This window comes from Urocampus carinirostris, chromosome 9 (assembly GCF_059441175.1).
Source record: "Urocampus carinirostris isolate Australia breed hairy pipefish chromosome 9, RoL_Ucar_1.0, whole genome shotgun sequence".
NCBI classification, from domain to species: Eukaryota; Metazoa; Chordata; class Actinopteri; order Syngnathiformes; family Syngnathidae; genus Urocampus; species Urocampus carinirostris.
The window spans coordinates 34,821,087-34,838,005 of record NC_142357.1 but is presented as its reverse complement, the minus strand read 5'-3'; the positions used below and the strand labels follow the sequence as shown (position 1 = coordinate 34,838,005).

Sequence of the window (16,919 nt, the reverse complement as noted above, 5' to 3'; positions counted from 1 at the left end):
GAGATGAATAAAGTATCTATCTATCTATCTATCTATCTATCTATCTATCTAATGCACCTTATAATTATGCATTATTCATATTTTGTTTATTTTGTCTTTTATTAGAATATTTGGTATTAGAGTAATCCAAAAGTAATCCAGTTAAAGTAACCCTACCCAACCATGTTCGCAATGTACATATCTGGCTGTCATTTTCTTCTAAAAAGGACCAGTCGCATTGCAATCAAAACACTTGAAGCAAAACTATTTCATCAAATATTTGTTTAATTCTGCTCTGTTGTACTCCAGAAGGATTACAATACACTTCTTGTTCACTTTTAGGTACTTTTTAACAGCTGCCTGAGTTTTCTGGTTCTGTCTCACTCTAGTCTATTTCTCAACAAATTGTGTTTCAGGGTCAATTTGGTTGAGAGCAGAAACCTTCGATTATTGTATGGGCTTTCCTTCACGGGGATAACTTTGACTGGCAACACTTGGAAAGTAGAAATAACTCAACATGTATGGTGTCAGTCTGTCTTGCTATACTGATTATCACCCTCGGAACGTGTTCGGTTGTTATTAATTATTTTGGCAACAACGATGCTGTCAAAGCTGATCAACACGACCGGCTCATTTGCCAGTTGGTGGTTATCAAGGTGTGAGTGCATTGAATGTGATTGAGCTCATTTTTAGCAATGGAATTCAAAGTCCAAAGTTTGGTTTGCTGCGAAAATATATCGTTGTGTATTTTAGCCCACTTAAATCAAATGGTGTAATTCCAGACAAAAAATAAAGATATAACTGCAATTAAGCCGTGATCAAAGTTGAAACAAAAATAATCTTGGTGGCAATAATGCATGGATGTAAAATATTACCCTCAGCCCCAGTGAAAATATGCAGCTCAGAAAATGGATGTAACATATTAAATACAGAACAGTCATAGATTAAACAACTTATGTGAAAAACAACGTATAAATACCATTGCAACCATTTCTGTCATGGTTGGCCATTGCCTTCACTTGGCCCCACCCGTTTGGCGCCAGCTGCGGCTCGTTGTCAGTCAATCAACAAACCTCTGCAAGATCTGTGTTTTGACTATGTCCGGTATCCTGCTCGTGTATCAGTATTCGGTATTGATCCCGCCTGTCTTGTCCTGTCCGGTATCTTGCTCCAGTGTCCGGTACTGACCCCGTCTGCCTCGTCCTGTCCGGTATCTTGCACAAGTATCCAATATCGATCCCGCCTGTCTCATCCTGTCCGGTATATTGCACGAGTCTCCAGTATCCTGTATTGACCCTGTCTGTCTCATACTGTCTGGTATCTTGCGCCAGCCTCCAGTATCTGGCATCCATCCCATATGTCTCCTCCTGTCCGGTATCTTGCTCCAGACTCCAGTATCCAATATCAATCATCCCTGTCTCGTCCTGTCCGGTATCTTGCTCCAGTCTACAGTATCCAGTTTTGATCCTGTCGGTCTCGCCCTGTCCGATATCTTGCTCCAGTCATCGGTATCCGGTATGAATCCTGTTTGACTCATCCTGGACGGTGTCTTGCTCCAGCACCCGGTATTGATCCTGTCTGACCCGCCCGGTATCAACTCGTGTGCCTGGTATCGATCCCATCTGTTCTGTCCGGCCTCGATCTCGTCTGCCTCTGACTTCTCTGTCTCACTTCTTCCGCCCAGTGATCGCCATATCCCTGGCGTTTGTGTACACGCGCATGACTGAAATAAAGCTTGTGTGAAAACGTTACGCGTATGGGTCCTCCGTCCGTGCGGGTTCTGACAATTCCTGCCACTGGAATGAACCAATAAGCTATCATGATGCAAAAACTGGATATTTATATGCCTATGCAATTGAATGAAGCCCCAAAAATGGTATCAAAAGGCCAATTTTGAATGCAGCCCAAAAAAACAAATTGCACCTAAAAGCAATGTTCTTTTTTATCTACAAACACGCTCCTGTCGCCACTAAATCGAGGAAAGTGCGTGAATAAAATCATGGAGAACCACGTCGGGGGCAAATAAGATATCTACTGCAACACAGTCAAGTGTCAATTTAAGAAACAAGTTTTCTGGCGGATAACCTCGAGTGAAATATGACTGCCGGTCGTGTTCCTGTCACTTTATTAAACCTCTCTACAGCCTCACTTTTCATCTGTATTATGTCGGGAAATCGCCCTGCGGGCATCGGAGCAAAATGTCTATTTATTTCAGAGATTTGAAGCCGGGAAAAAGGAAGAAGATTGATCAGCTCGGTGTGAAAACCAAGAGGCGGTGGGCGCCCAAACAGACGGTGGCTGTGCGGCTAAGGATGAACGATCGGCTAGAGTTATTGGGAGACCGCATAGCCTGACAAAGCTCACAATGGACTGATCGGTACTTGACAGGGCTTGAACTTCCCCCTCCGTTGCATGTAAAATTAGAGGGGTGGTCGAAAAACATTCACGGAGAGGTACAAACACAGTAAATCCATTTGAATGCATCGATACAGAAAAGCCAAAGTCATTCAACAGCAGGAACAACTTTGAAAACAAACTCCTCGGAGTGAGTCAAATGCAACAGCAGCAAACAAAATCCCAAATATTGGAGAATAATTTCATTGTGTGAAAGTTCTTTTTACATTTATAACTATAAATTCATGATTGTAAAACGTCTTAAGACTGTCAAAGGAAAAGGACCAATATAAGCTACAGGTTGTTTTCCTGAGCGCATGGTTTATTTCCGTTTTTTCTCGTGTAGAATAAAGTTGTTGATTTAGATTTCTTTGTAACCTTGTTTTGGAGGAACAGACGGAAGATAATTGAAAATGGCAATCCATCAATATATCAATTTGAGTTTGTCTTGTTCTTCAAAAAGGATGAATGAACCCACACATAGTATGTGCAGGTCTGGTCCACCATTCTTATTATGTTCCTACAGAAAAACGCAAGGGCTGGGTCCGACACAAGTATAAACAAAATTAAAGATGAATATTATATGGATTAAATGTCTCAAAAATTGTATCTTACATTAGCTCAAATGTAATCCAATGACATAAAAAGTCATATTAATTTGTTTATTCCAATAAATATAACAGGAAAGTGTTTTAAGTGGGCATTTTCTGTGAACAACATTTAATAATGTGTTAATATTCACTGGGGAAATGATATATATATATATATATATATATATATATATATATATATATATATATATATATATATAAATATGTATATTTGTTATGTATATTCATTTTATTTAGAAGACTACAATTTTAAAAATTGTATGGTGAAAATATTCTTCTGTTGTAATGTACCTTTTACAAAAATGCACTTTCACGATTCAAACATAGTCAAATATTTAGTTTATTATCGAACAAAACATAGAAATACATATGTTTACTGTATATATATATATATATATATATATATATATATATACCTCATCTCATCTCATCAGCCGTACCGCTTATCCTCAGTAGGGTCGCGGGGGTGCTGGAGCCCATCCCAGCAATCATCGGGCAGTGGGCAGGGGACACCCTGAACTGGTTGCCGGCCAATCGCAGGGCACACGGGGACAGACAACTCATTCGCTCATTCACACCTAGGGACAATTTGGACCGGCCAATTCACCTGAAATGCATGTTTTTGGAATGTGGGAGGAAACCGGAGTGCCCGGAGAAAACCCACGCAAGCACGGGGAGAACATACAAACTCCGCACAGGAAGTCTGGAGCTGGATTTGAACCCACGACAGGTTCCCATGACATGAACTGTGCCGCACAAGCGCTAACCACTGCGCCGCCGTGCTGCCCCATATATATATATATATATATATATATATATATATATATATATATATATATATATATATATATCCACAAATTTTGTTGGTAATATAATGATGTTTTATCAAAAACTAAAAAGAGAATGTTAAACAGTATTTAAAAAGAAGAAAATCAAATAATACATGTATACAATTTCCGATAAAATTTAACTTGTCTACTGAAATCAGATTAATCAGTAAGCATATTTTATTACTGATTAATAAATAGTTAATATTTAAACATATTTTGAAAAAAAGGTATATTGATATTCCAATGATATATTTAAATGAATGAAATCAAATATATGAAAATAATCTAAATTGAATTCTAGTTTTATACTGGAATAAATGCATTCAGCAAATGTAAATGTATAACTTGGCAGATGAAATAAAATAAAAACAAGAACTGCAGTCACATCGAACAAAAACGAAACAAAATCATATTAACACCCTCAGCATGAGAATTGTGATCTTAAATTGGCACAACTGTGATATCGAGGTGAAACGCTGACTGTAAAAAAAAATCATAATTTAGGGAGCGTGTCAAGAGACTACAGTGGGGCGTTACCTTTCAGGCTGATATGAAAAATTAAATAGGTAAGGGCCTTTAATTAAAAAAAAGAGGGGACTGTTGCAAGGAAGGGGGTAGAAGTGAAAAGTCGGGAGGAAACACGCCTCTGTTCTTACCTTTGCTCTGTGACGAGAAACAGTGGGAAAGCTGAGTGAACAGATCGGGGTTTTCCAACTTATCCTCTTTCACTTTGATCCAGATGCAATTTTCTGCCATTTCCTGTGGCACGATCTGAAATAATATGAGGTTTCTTTTAGTGGCCCAATTATAGAGTAGACAAAATGACAGAATAATAATAAGAAATAAGAAATAAAACAACAATGTCTCTCAATAGTGTGCAAATAGACACTATTTGTTCAAAGGTTTGGGGTCATCCAGATAATGTGTTTTCCATTAAAAGGTAACAATTTTACTAACAAAATGGTTATTCAATGTATGAATTTTTGTGTCCAAATTCTTATTTTGTGTTTGGATGCCAGACTAAGATATAGCTTTTCCTTTGCCACTATGCCTAAAAGGCCAGTATCTCTGAGTAACCTCTCTAGACGGTAAAACTGGTGTTTCAAGGGTACTTTTTCTCAAAACTGCTGAATAAAATTATGACTCACAACACATGGTAAGCTTTCTCTCCTGGCTTTGATCGCTTTGATCTCCAGCAAAACTAACATAAAATGCGACAGAAACAAAATGAAAATAAATCCTAACGGCTTGCCAACATCATTTTTGCCGTTCCATGTATTCCGTTACTCCCCAAGCCTTCATAAAATGCAGTTATTTTATTCGTATTTAGTTTATTTTGTCTTTTATTAGCATATTTGGTATTGGAGTAATCCAAAAGTAATTGAAAGTATTCAAGTTAAAGTAACCCTAACCAACCCTGTTGTGGACCCATAAGGTGTCTATTTCTCAAACAACAAACTTTAAGATTACCTCATGTGTGGCCCCCTTCTCAAGGTTTGTCCTCATGCTGAGGTTTTGAGTTTCTCCTTGCTCTCATGTAGGTTACAGATCAGGAGATGGTATAATAATGGTAGGTGGTCTGTGCCACCCTTTAAAATGTCTTGTGATTAAGGGCTATAAAAATGAAGATAAACTGACAGGACTTGAATAATGTACTTGTCTTCTTCCTTGGTTGTGCCTCCCTTCTCTAGTTAGAGCCTGTGTTGTTGCCTGTTCTCTGGAGAGGTGTTGGACTCCCTTCCCCTCTGGAGTAGCACGTGGGGAGAGGCGCAAAGACAGGGTGGGCATATTAATTGCCCCACAGCTCAGTACCTTAAGGGTGTATGGGAGTTTGTGGACTTAGAGAAGGTGTTTGACCGTGTTCATCTGGAAGCCCTATGGTGTGTTATCCAGGAGTATGGCGTACCGGACAGTATTACGCGACCAGTGCGGTCCTTGAATGACCGGTGCCAAAGTTTGCTCCGCTTTGCCCGCAGTAAGTCGGATTTGTTTTCAGAAGGAGTTAGACTCCACCAAGGCTGCCCTTTGTCAGGGATTTTGTTTGTAACTTTAATGGACAGAATTTCTAGGCGGACCTTTGGCGACAAAGGGATCTAGTATGGGAGCCGCAGCGTTGCATTGCTGCTCTTTGCAGATGATGTAGTGCTGTTGGCTTCCTCAAGTCGTGATTTTTAGCTCTCATTGGAGTGGTTTGAAGCCAAGTGTGGAGCTGCCGAGATGAAGATCAGCACCTCCAAGTCCCAGACAATGGTTCTTAGTCAGAAAAGGGTGGCATGCTCTTTCCAAATTAGGGGAAGAGACCATGGAGTTCAAGTATACTGAGGTCTTGTTCATGAGCAAGGGTAGGATGGAAAGGGAGATCACACAGACAGATTTCTGCAGTGCATGCTGTCATGTGGTCTGTCATGGTGAAGAAGGAGCTGGGCCAAAAGGCAAAGCTCTGGATTTACTGGTTGATCTACGTTCCTACCCTCACCTATGGTCATGAACTGTCAGTCATGACCGAAAGAACAAGATCCTGAAAACAGGGAGCTGAAATAAGTTTCCTCTGCAGGGTGGCCAGGCTCTCCCTTTAAAGGGTGAGAAGCTCGGTCATTCGAGAGTGATTCAGTGTGAAGCTACTACCCCTCCGCAGAGAGTGGAACCAGTTGAGGTGGCTCGGGAATCTAATGTGGACGCCGCCCCCTGGGGAGATGTTACGGGCATGTCCCCATTGGCAGGGGTCTCAAGAGACGACCTATGGCATGCTGGAGAGTCTATGTCTCTAGGTTGCCCTGGGAACGGTTCGGGATCCTATCGAATGAATTAGGTGATTTGGCTGGGGATAGGGAGGTCTGAGCTTCCTGCAAGGCTGCTCGTCTCGGGAACTGATCCCAGATAAGTGGAAGATATACATGGATGGATGAGTGGATGAAGGGAGTAGTACACACCGTTGTAGGATATAATCTAATACCTGGAAATGTTTCCCATGGAATATCATTTATTTCTTGGAACAACAATAGAAGGTCAAGTCCCATGTGATCGTGTTTGTTTTATAACAGTTGTGAAAGTTTATTCACCTCCATGAACGCCTTGCTCCATATATTAGACCAGCACAAAGCAAAATGTTTGTTCGCTTCTCTAACCAGCTTTACAGAAATCAGCTGCTCCAAATAAGTTCACATGGGTGAATCAATCAGATTTGCCAAACACAATGTACTATTAGAACACTGGAATAGTGGTTGCTGAAAAAGGGCCTTAAACACATATGTAGAAGTTGCATTAAAAAACAGACATTTGCTGCTAAAATAGCTATTTACCACATTGACAATGTACCCCATACATCAATGTCTGTCTGACTAGTTGTTTCAGAACAGTGTTTTTCATTCAAAAAAAGGCATGTCTAACTGAACCTGAACCTTTGAACGGGAGTGTCTGTATTCCTTGTTTCCTTTGTATTATTATTTGGGTTTTGTACTGGATTCAATGAATAGAACCTAAATAAAAATAAAAAATGTATACATACATTCTCAGTAACCTGTGTACAAGTTGACTATTTCACATATAAAAACTCGAAGCTCAAATAATCTTTTTCAGTGGCAAACAATATGATTTGTCTTGCCAGAATTGTGTGAAAATGTGATCCAAAAGTGAAAAATGAAAATAGAAAAATAAGTCCATAACAGACCAAAAAACAAGTCACCTTGTTCCCAGGTATTTTATGTTTTCTTTCTATTTGTTTTTGTTTTTTGTTACCAGTGTATGTGGTACTGATATGCTCGCCCAAAGGGTGCATATGTCACTATGAAACCAGCCTTGAAAATATGGCGTTACAATATTGATAGAAGTGGCTGGAAAAAGGAGGGGGTAGCCATTAAAGGCACAATGCACTCTGTTTTCCCCGATTATTGCAGTCAGTATATTCTATGACCACCTGTAATACCATATGTATTTTTCTACAATGCACACTAGGTTAACTGGATCATAAACCAGATTCAAATTTTCAAGCAATGCGTTTTTTAAGGATTTACAGTTTCAGTTTGTTAATTGGGTCATGGAGTGTTTGGCTGACAAAAATCTTAGGTTTCGGAGTTTAAAATCGCCGGTCAGTCAGAGGCATGTTTTAATGTTACCAGCCAATAAAGGCGAGGCAACATTTGTGAAACAGCTGCGCACTACTTTGATTGGCCGGTGTAAGCTGTCAGTCAAACAGCCGGGTGCACAACTAGCCACCAAAACAAACCCGGCAACTCGTTACTTTAGCGGTTCATTACATCGATAATACATCGGACACTGAGGAAAGTCCGAAGAGCGCAAATAAATGTTGATCACCAGCAGGTCCTCCCTGAGTTTTTATCGTGTCCGGGAATTTACTGAGGCGGCGTCAGAAGGGAAAGCTAACAACTCTTAAGCCACCACTGCCAAAGGTGGCGAGTTACCAACGCGAGATTCATTACCCATGAAACGGACATCTCGGAGTTAACACTAGTGGAAAACCGCTACATGTTTGACTCTTGTATTTTAATCATCACAAAGACTCTGCAGAAGTTGGGGTTTCCTGTCACTAGCGTGTATCGAGTCATTATACAATTTATAAACTATTGCAAATGTGATTTTTAGTCTAATTAGATGCAGAGAGGTTGTTTTGTATTAATTAGCTTTTGACTCGTTTACTGTTCTCTATAGGTGTGACTTGTCATCGCCTTTTATAACTGTTGTATTCATGATTCAATGGTTTACAGCGGCACTTATTCATCAAATTTCTGACTTCTTGATTTTGCTCTAAACATCCATCCATCCATTATCTGCACCGTTATCCTCAGTAGGGTCGCAGGGGGGCTGGAGTCCATCCCAGCTATCTTGGGGCAGGGGACACTCTGAACTGGTTGCCAGCCATTCGCAGGGTACACAGAGACAGACAATTCACCTGCTCATTCACACCTAGGGACAATTTGGACCGGCCAATTAACCTGAAATGTGGGAGGAAACCGGAGTGCCAGGAGGAAACCCATGCAGGCACGGGGGAGAACATGCAAATTCAACACGGGAAGGTTCAATCTCATAACCTCAGAACTGTGCAGCACACACGCTAACTGCCGTGCTAAACATGCCGTGTTTGATTTCAAGTGTACAAAATTGTCTTTCGGGGGACCATACCCCCAAACCTCTTATGTCCACTCACCAAGGTTTCACAAAATTATATGGAAACACTTGTGTCCTTCAACATAGGCTTCATCATCAGATACCCCAAAGTGTAGATGTTTGTGCTCATTATTTCAAGACAATGTTCCGTTTTCTCCATTATCTAACATCTGTCTCTGGTACCGTGAATAAAAAATAGTGTGATAAAACCGAATGAATCTTCACATGTCATCTACATCACTCCAGCAGTGTTTTAATTGCAGGTTCAATTCCCATTCCATTTATTGTTCTGCGAGTTGGGTCAGTAATAATTTTCGACAGAGCACAAATTAAGTACTACCGTCAAACCTAGTGTTTAACTTGCACCCAATTTTTAAACTTGTGTTAGGTAAAAGACAACAAATGTGGGGGTATACCTTTGGATTGCTCCAATCAAAGCACAGGATAAAGAATGCAATTATCTGATGGATTTGAGTGCACTTAAGGACTTAAAGAGAAGCCAAAGTTCTGCAATGTCAAAAATCCACATAAAGAAGAAAAATCTGCAAAACATGATACATGTACTTTTCCCCAAATAGCCTTTGTGTTACTTTAACATTTAACCATTTTTCTTATACTTCTGGAATGATGATTAACACGCAACACTGCTTGTGCCAACTTCATATAGGACAATAGTGGCTTTAATTGCACTCCCCGTATTTGCACAATAAGATCCTACAGATTTGTATTTTTTTAATCTCACAGCAATTATTTCGGACTGGTAGAGCAGTGCCAGCGCATCACGGCAAACTGGGAAAGCATGCTGAAAGGATATGATGAAAAATGTGCTCTAATAAAGCAACTTCTGTCCTCAGCAGCTGTGTCACTTTAACAATTGTATCTACTAATGGGCGACACTATGCATGCTTAATAATCGCACAGAACTTACTTTCCTAAGTTGTTTGATTCTGGCAGGAGAAACATGGAATAACACTGCCTTGAAAAATAACTATTTCAGATGCAATGCCTTGAAAAAGTAGTCACCACTCAAAAACTTCTTAAAATGTTGCCATATATCAGGCTTCAAATTTATAGATGGAAGCAACCAAATTGTATTCTACGAATCAAAAAAATCCATCCATCCATTATCTGCACCGCTTATCCTCAGTAGGGTCGCGGGGGTGCTGGAGCCCATCCCAGCTATCTTCAGGTAGTGGGCGGGGGACACCCTGAACTGGTTGCCAGCCAGTCGCAGGGCACACAGGGACAGACAACTCGCTTGCACATTCACACCTAGGGACAATTCATCTGAAATTCATGTTTTTGGAATGTGGGAGGAAACCGGAGTGCTAGGAGGGAACCCACACAAGCACGGGGAGAACATGCAAACTCCACACAGGAGGTTTGATCTCACGATCTCAGAACTGTGCCACACACGCGCTAACCACTGTGCCGCCGTGCTGCCGAATCAACATGTGATACACAATTGTGAAAAGAAACCAAATGTGTCCAACATGTTTTATTAACTAACAAATAAATAACAATAAAGAAACGTAGGTGTTGCAAAATGATTGCCCCCCTTTGAGTTAATACCTCCTTTTGTTGTTACCACAGTCAAGTCTTTCTGGGTATGTAGTTTTGCAACTATTGAAACATAAATATTTGCCCACTTTTCTTTACAAAACAGCTCACGTTCCTTCAAGTGTGATGGTGATCTTTTGTGCACAGCATTATTCTTTTTATTTATTTCCACAAATGCTCTAGGATTGAGGTCTGAACTTTGGATTTGCCACTTTGAAACTTTTATAGTGATAGTTTTAAACTATTCAATCGTATATGTTGCTCTATATTTAGGGTCTTAGTCTTGTTGGAGCCTGCACACCACATGCCTGAATCGCTCAGTGTTTGGCTTTATCCATCTCCCCATCAACTTACGATCGTCCCAGTATCTGCTGAAGAATATCAACTTCAGAGAATGATGCTTCCACCACCATGTTTAACAGTGCGAGTGATGTTTTCAGAGTGACGTGCAATGTTACTCTTATGCATTCAGCCCAAAAAGTTCAATTTTGGTTTCATCTGACTAGAGCACCTAGTTCCAGATGTTGTATGTGTCTTTCATTTGGCTTTTTAAAAACGCCCAACAGGTATTCCTACGACATTCGTATAGAAGGGGCTTTATTTTTGTCAATCATCCAAAAAGGGCATATTATTCAGAATACAACTTATAGTTGTTTTATGGACAAATTGTTCCACCTCAGCTGGTGTATGCCTGCAAGTCATCCAATATGATAATGGGCCACTTGGTTTCTTCTTTGATTAGTTTTCTCCTAGTTTGATTGCTAAAGTTTATAGGGACCACCAGGTCTCCATTTTGATAGTATTGCTCGCACAGCACTCCGGGAGATGTGTAAATGTTGCAAAATTTGCTTGTATCCCATTCCTGCATTGAACAGTTTTCACAACTTCATCGCGGACTTGCCCTGGTGTGTAATTTGGTCTTCATAGTGCTGTCTTTTCAGCAGTATCTGTTTTCACAGATCTCTGAGCCCTTCACATAGCAGGGGCATTTAGACGAAGACATAATGACACAAAGTCTACAGTGTACTCAGGGAACTCCTGGAGTCTTTTGACTGAGTGGAGAGACCAGGGGAGCAATATATCTGCAACTCCTTCTTTTCAGTGTTGTTGTAAATATAAGAAGTTGATGTAATTTGGTTTCGCTTCACAATTGGGGCTCACATGTTGTAGATTAGTATACAAAATGTTTTATGAAATGAAATGATCTGCGTTTATATAGCGCTTTTCAAGTCAATGACTTCCCAAAGCGCTTTACAATGTGCTCCACATTTCCCAATTGCGGCCTTGCAGCCATGTAAGGCGCTAACCTGCTTATTGGGGGTATTAGGAGTTCAGTGTCTTATCCAAGGACACTTCGACGAGCCGGGATTCGAACTGGGATCCCTTGATCCCAAGACGAGCGCTCTACCTCCTGAGCTACTGCCGCCCCTAGTGTTTTTAGACTTAAGTTTGAAGCCTGAAAGTTGGCAATATGACAAAAATATATTGGTTTTCCTAGCCACTATAACTAATTCTTATTTGCCACCGGCACTCGAGCACAACCTATTTGCAAAGGCAGGAAAGTGGGTGGCCTGTCAAAACAATGGATAGTTTGTCCTCAGGTGCTTATGAATGGAATTTGCATTACAACTACATTTTTAAACGTACATATTGCATATAGAGTAAACACGGCGACTATATCCAAAAGTCAAGAGAATGCACAAATACGTATTAGTATGAGTATGACGACATGAGAAGTGTGTGCGTGTATAAAAATCCCAACTCGATTTGCATAGATGACTTGTTGAAAAGGTCAGATGAAGAGTAACATCATTTAAGGAAATAGTGGGTCATTCAAAGTGACATTGGCATTTACTTAAACATGTAAACAGGACCATAACATTGAAAAACAGTCGAAAAAAAGGACTACCGTCCACTAATTAAAGCCAACTAAATGAGTGAAGTGAGTTTAATGAGTAAAACTAAAAATAAAAAAACAGAAAAACTTTTGCCCACTGCCTTTTAACACTGTATAGAAAGGAACACAAATCACATGCTGGTATTGATCTTAGTATACATAAGAACAATAATAGTATTCATATCAATTATTGGTCTGTTTGCATATAATGGATTTTGTTGTGTGAACTCATTTAAACGAAAACTGCCAGTTTTAAAGTGAAATGGACACCGAATAATATATGCAGAGTTTATTAAATTATGCATACATATATGGCGGGCAGCACGGCAGCGAAGTGGTTAGGGCATGTGCCGCAGAGTTATGAGGTCATGAGATCGAACTTTCCTGTGTGGAGTTTGCATGTTCTACCCGTGCTTGTTTGGGTTTCCTCCGGGCACTCCGGTTTCCTTCCACATTCCAAGCAGAGCAGTGCAGTGGTTAGCGCATGTGCGGCACAGTTATAAGGTCATCAGATCGAACTTTCCTGTGTGGAGTTTGCATGTTCTATACGTGCTTGTTTGGGTTTCCTCCGGGCACTCCGGTTTCCTCCCACATTCAAAAAGCATGCATGTCAGGTTAATTGGCCGGTCCAAATTGTCCTTAAGTGTGAATGAGCAAGTGAATTGTCTGTCTATGTGTGCCCTGTGACTGGCTGGCAACCAGTTGAAGGTGTCCCCTGCCCACTGCCCGGAAATGGCTGGGATGGGCTCCAGCACCCCCGCGACCCTACTGAGGATAAGCATTGCAGAAAATGGATGGATGGATGGTGTACATTATTTCTCGTAAATTAACAGGAAAAAAGTTAAAATAAATCAAAATATGTTTTTAAATTGTCGGATTATTATTTTAACTTGTTTTTAAATAATTGGCAATATAATTGTTACTCATTTAGGTATTGCTTACATAATAATAATACATATTAAAAATCAAATCATTTTATTTTTCTAATTTATGGTTTACTCATTTTAAAAATACCTTGAAATATTGACAAAGCTTAATCATCATTCATGTTTTATGGAACACTAAATAATTAAGAAAATATATGAATTTAAATGGATGTCCAACCATTTTTGGAGTAACAAATATATTTATCGTAATTCTTAATGGAAAAATATTTGATATGTCAGAAGGAAGTAAGATGATTAGAATTACATATTTATTAAAAAAAAATACATACATACATACATACATATATATATATATATATATAAATGATTTATAATAAAATGAGAAAATCAGAACACTATATTGTTTATGTGGCAAACATTATTGTATGTATAATTATTAAATGTGTTTTTTCCCCCGAATTTCTGCCAGGACATGTTGCATTTCACAGTAAAACACAGATAGTTCAAATATTGTAATAAGTCTCTGAATTAAAACATAAATAAAAATGAAATAAATAAATAAATAGATGTGTCGGATGGAAGAACTATGATTATGAAAGTGAACGGCATAATAACAGTTATTTAATATAAGTGGAAATGTCTGCAAAAAAATAGCAATAAAAATGGGATGATTATGTATTCGACAGAAAAATGAACAAGAAACGTATGCAAGTGTGCCGACACTTAACCACTAGACCATCAGTGGTTATGATGATATAGGCAAAAGCATTAGAGTGGAACTCACTTTCACACTATTTTTACACACGGCGCCAGTAACAAAAATAAGCATAATGCATCCTGATAGGTAAAATAATCCTCTCCACTTTTCAACGAATGCTAAGGGATAAAGAAAACATAGTATTTCAACACAATACAACATGAGCTATTTATGTATCTATTCGTATTTAACTGCAACATTATCGACAAACAAGTGAATAAGTGAATGCACTATGCAAATGGTGCATTCACTTATTGTTGGTCTGGTGGTAAATTCTCTCACAGCCACTACTCATATTTGATGTTGCATACAATGTTTTGCGATTTTGGTCAGTGAAATGTATTGGCCTGATCAATCAATGTATTAATATATACGATGGGGCGGCAGTAGCTCAGGAGGTAGAGCGATCGTTTTAGGATAAAGGGATCCCAGTTCGAATCCCGGCTCGTCCGTGTTACATGTCGAAGTGTCCCTGGGTAAGACACTGAACCCCCAATACCCTCAATAAGCAGGTTAGCGCCTTACATGGCTGCACAGATCACGGCCGCTATTGGGAAATGTGAAGCACAATGTAAAGCGCTTTGGGAAGTCACTGACTTGAAAAGCGCTATATAAAAAATGCAGATCAGATAAGATTATAAAGAATCCATTGATTGTACATGAATATAAACAGTAGCACTTACTGGTATCTCAATTCAATGCATATAACTAATCTAACTAATATATATATATATATATATATATATATAATATATACTTTTTAAAATTAGAATGCACTATGCAAATCAATGTTTCAGGCACCAAAAATAGAAAGAGAGTGGTAATGAAATTATCTCTAATGGATTTTCATTTGGCCTCTGTACCACAAGAAAATATTATTGTTTAGGGTCGCACCTTAAAAATCTGGTGTGCCTTATAGTGCGTAAAGTATGGTAATTAGGTTCTGCCTCGTGTTTATGAGGTTTATTGTTCCTTAAAAGGGGAACCGCAATCATTAATTAATAAGGCGCTAAACAGGTTCACTCTGTGCATACCTTGTTCCAGTTGACTCTCTTCATCACCGTTTCCGGCTTATAAACCTTCTTGGGCTGAAGTCCATACGGCAGTTTGAGAACCGGAAGCGAAGGAGGCGGAGGCGGTGCGCCCGGGCCCCCGAAGACAGGAGGAGGAGGCGGGGGCCCGCAACCTGGCGGTAGCGGCGGTGGAGGCGGAGGGCCCATGCCTGGAGGAAGCGGTGGTGGAGGAGGCGGCGGAGCACCGCTGAGACCCGGTGGTAGAGGTGGTGGCGGCGGAGGGGCACAGCCGCCCGAGGGTAGCGGCGGGGGAGGGGGAGGTGGAGCAGGGGCTCCCGTGGCACCTCCCGGTAGTGGCGGTGCCCCCGGCGCAGCTGGACCCGCTGCAATCTGCAAAAACACATAATTGTCTTTTCGCTCTGTTTTAATCAAGATGCCAAATGTGTTTCTGTTACCTGCCAGGGGATTTTACTGTGTAGCCAAAAAGATTTAAAGGCGTGGAATTCTGTGTTAAAAAGAGCCTGAGCTCTGCTTGTGCAGCCTTAAAAGAAACAATCACTGTACCTCAACGTTGCAGCTGAGACTGAGAGTGCAGTCACATCAGTGGTAAACCGTGCATTTAACACTCAAGCCTTCAGTCATGCTAACTTGGAAACAATCCCAACCTGCAGTAAATCTGCGGCTACATATGTGGCATGTAAAGCAAATGTCATTATTCACATCATGAAATTGCAATCATTTATTTGAATAAAGCAACATTTTACTCACCAAAAAACAATTGTATTTGTGAACAAAATGTATTTTTCTTTCTTTCCCCAATTATATTTTGATTACTCCGTTTCACTTCAATCAAAAAAAGTTAGTTTCTATCACCAACAAAGTTATTACTGAAAGTCAACCCGCCCAATAGTGCCATGATTCAATTAATAAAGCGAACATTCAATTGATTAAAAAAAATGCATTTTGGAATAAAAAGCTTTAAGCTAAATAGTTTAAATATGTTTTGTATTATAATTGTTTATTTCCTATATTTTTTTCTAGAAAAGTTACCTTTTCATCTCTATGTGTTTTGAAGGAATGCTTTGAAATAAAAAATGTCCTTACATATCAGTTTTAATAGAACCACTGCATTTGAACTAAATATCATTATTTTAAGTAGCATGTTGTTCTAAAATAAAAATAAAAATAATAAGAAAGTAAGATCGGATTTTTGATCAATAATTGTTTTAAGGGTTTTTTATTAATTAAATATTCATTTGAAGACTGCTTTAATCAATAGCGTGTTTTATTCCTTTAATTAGGTCACTTTTGAGCTTCCATAGTCCTGCCATAGTTTGTATTCAAATTTGAGCTGAAAATATTTGTTCTACAGAAGCATTGTACACAGGGATTTACATGTTTTAATGTGATACTCCAATTACAGCCCTGTTGCTATTAAATGTCTGCCTTACAGCTCACAGTACCCCGGTTCAATTCCAGCTACCGGCCTCCTTGTGTGGCGTTTGCATGTTCTCCTGAAACACTTGGGTACTGGGACATTTCAAAAATGAGGCTGGGATGGACCCAACTCTCGTTAGGATAAGCAGTTCAGAAAATGAATGCATGTGATTTTGGTGTGTAGTTTAAATTTCGATTCCTGGTTCCTCCGTGTTATATGTCAAAGTGTCCTTGGGCAAGACACTGAACCCCTAATGCCCCCAATAAGCAGGTAGGAGCCTTGCATGCCTGACTCCCTATTGGTGTGTGAGTGTGAATGGGTAAGTGTGAAGCACATCGTAAAGCACTTTGGGAGGTCTTCATTGACTCGGAAAGTGCTATATAAATGCAGACCATTTACCTTTTTTAAATGTTATAAATGCAAAATTTAAAT

The 16,919-nt window shown here is 39.6% G+C and overlaps 2 protein-coding genes across 2 annotated transcripts in view; one reads left to right on the top strand and one right to left on the bottom strand.

Moving 5' to 3' along the window:
• The window catches only part of LOC148360147 (protein diaphanous homolog 2-like), a 151,592-nt gene extending 149,259 nt beyond the window's left edge, over positions 1–2,333 (top strand). The window contains exon 8 of the mRNA XM_088343855.1: positions 2,195–2,333. Within this exon, the coding sequence (XP_088199981.1) occupies positions 2,195–2,333 (139 nt within the window). The remainder of the gene's footprint in view (positions 1–2,194) is intronic.
• Positions 2,334–4,390: 2,057 nt separating this feature from the next.
• The window catches only part of diaph2 (diaphanous-related formin 2), a 364,287-nt gene continuing 351,758 nt past the window's right edge, over positions 4,391–16,919 (bottom strand). The window contains exons 19-20 of the mRNA XM_088343854.1: positions 15,071–15,439; positions 4,391–4,585 (exon numbers count right to left, since the gene is read on the bottom strand). Of these exons, the coding sequence (XP_088199980.1) occupies positions 4,391–4,585; positions 15,071–15,439 (564 nt within the window). The remainder of the gene's footprint in view (positions 4,586–15,070; positions 15,440–16,919) is intronic.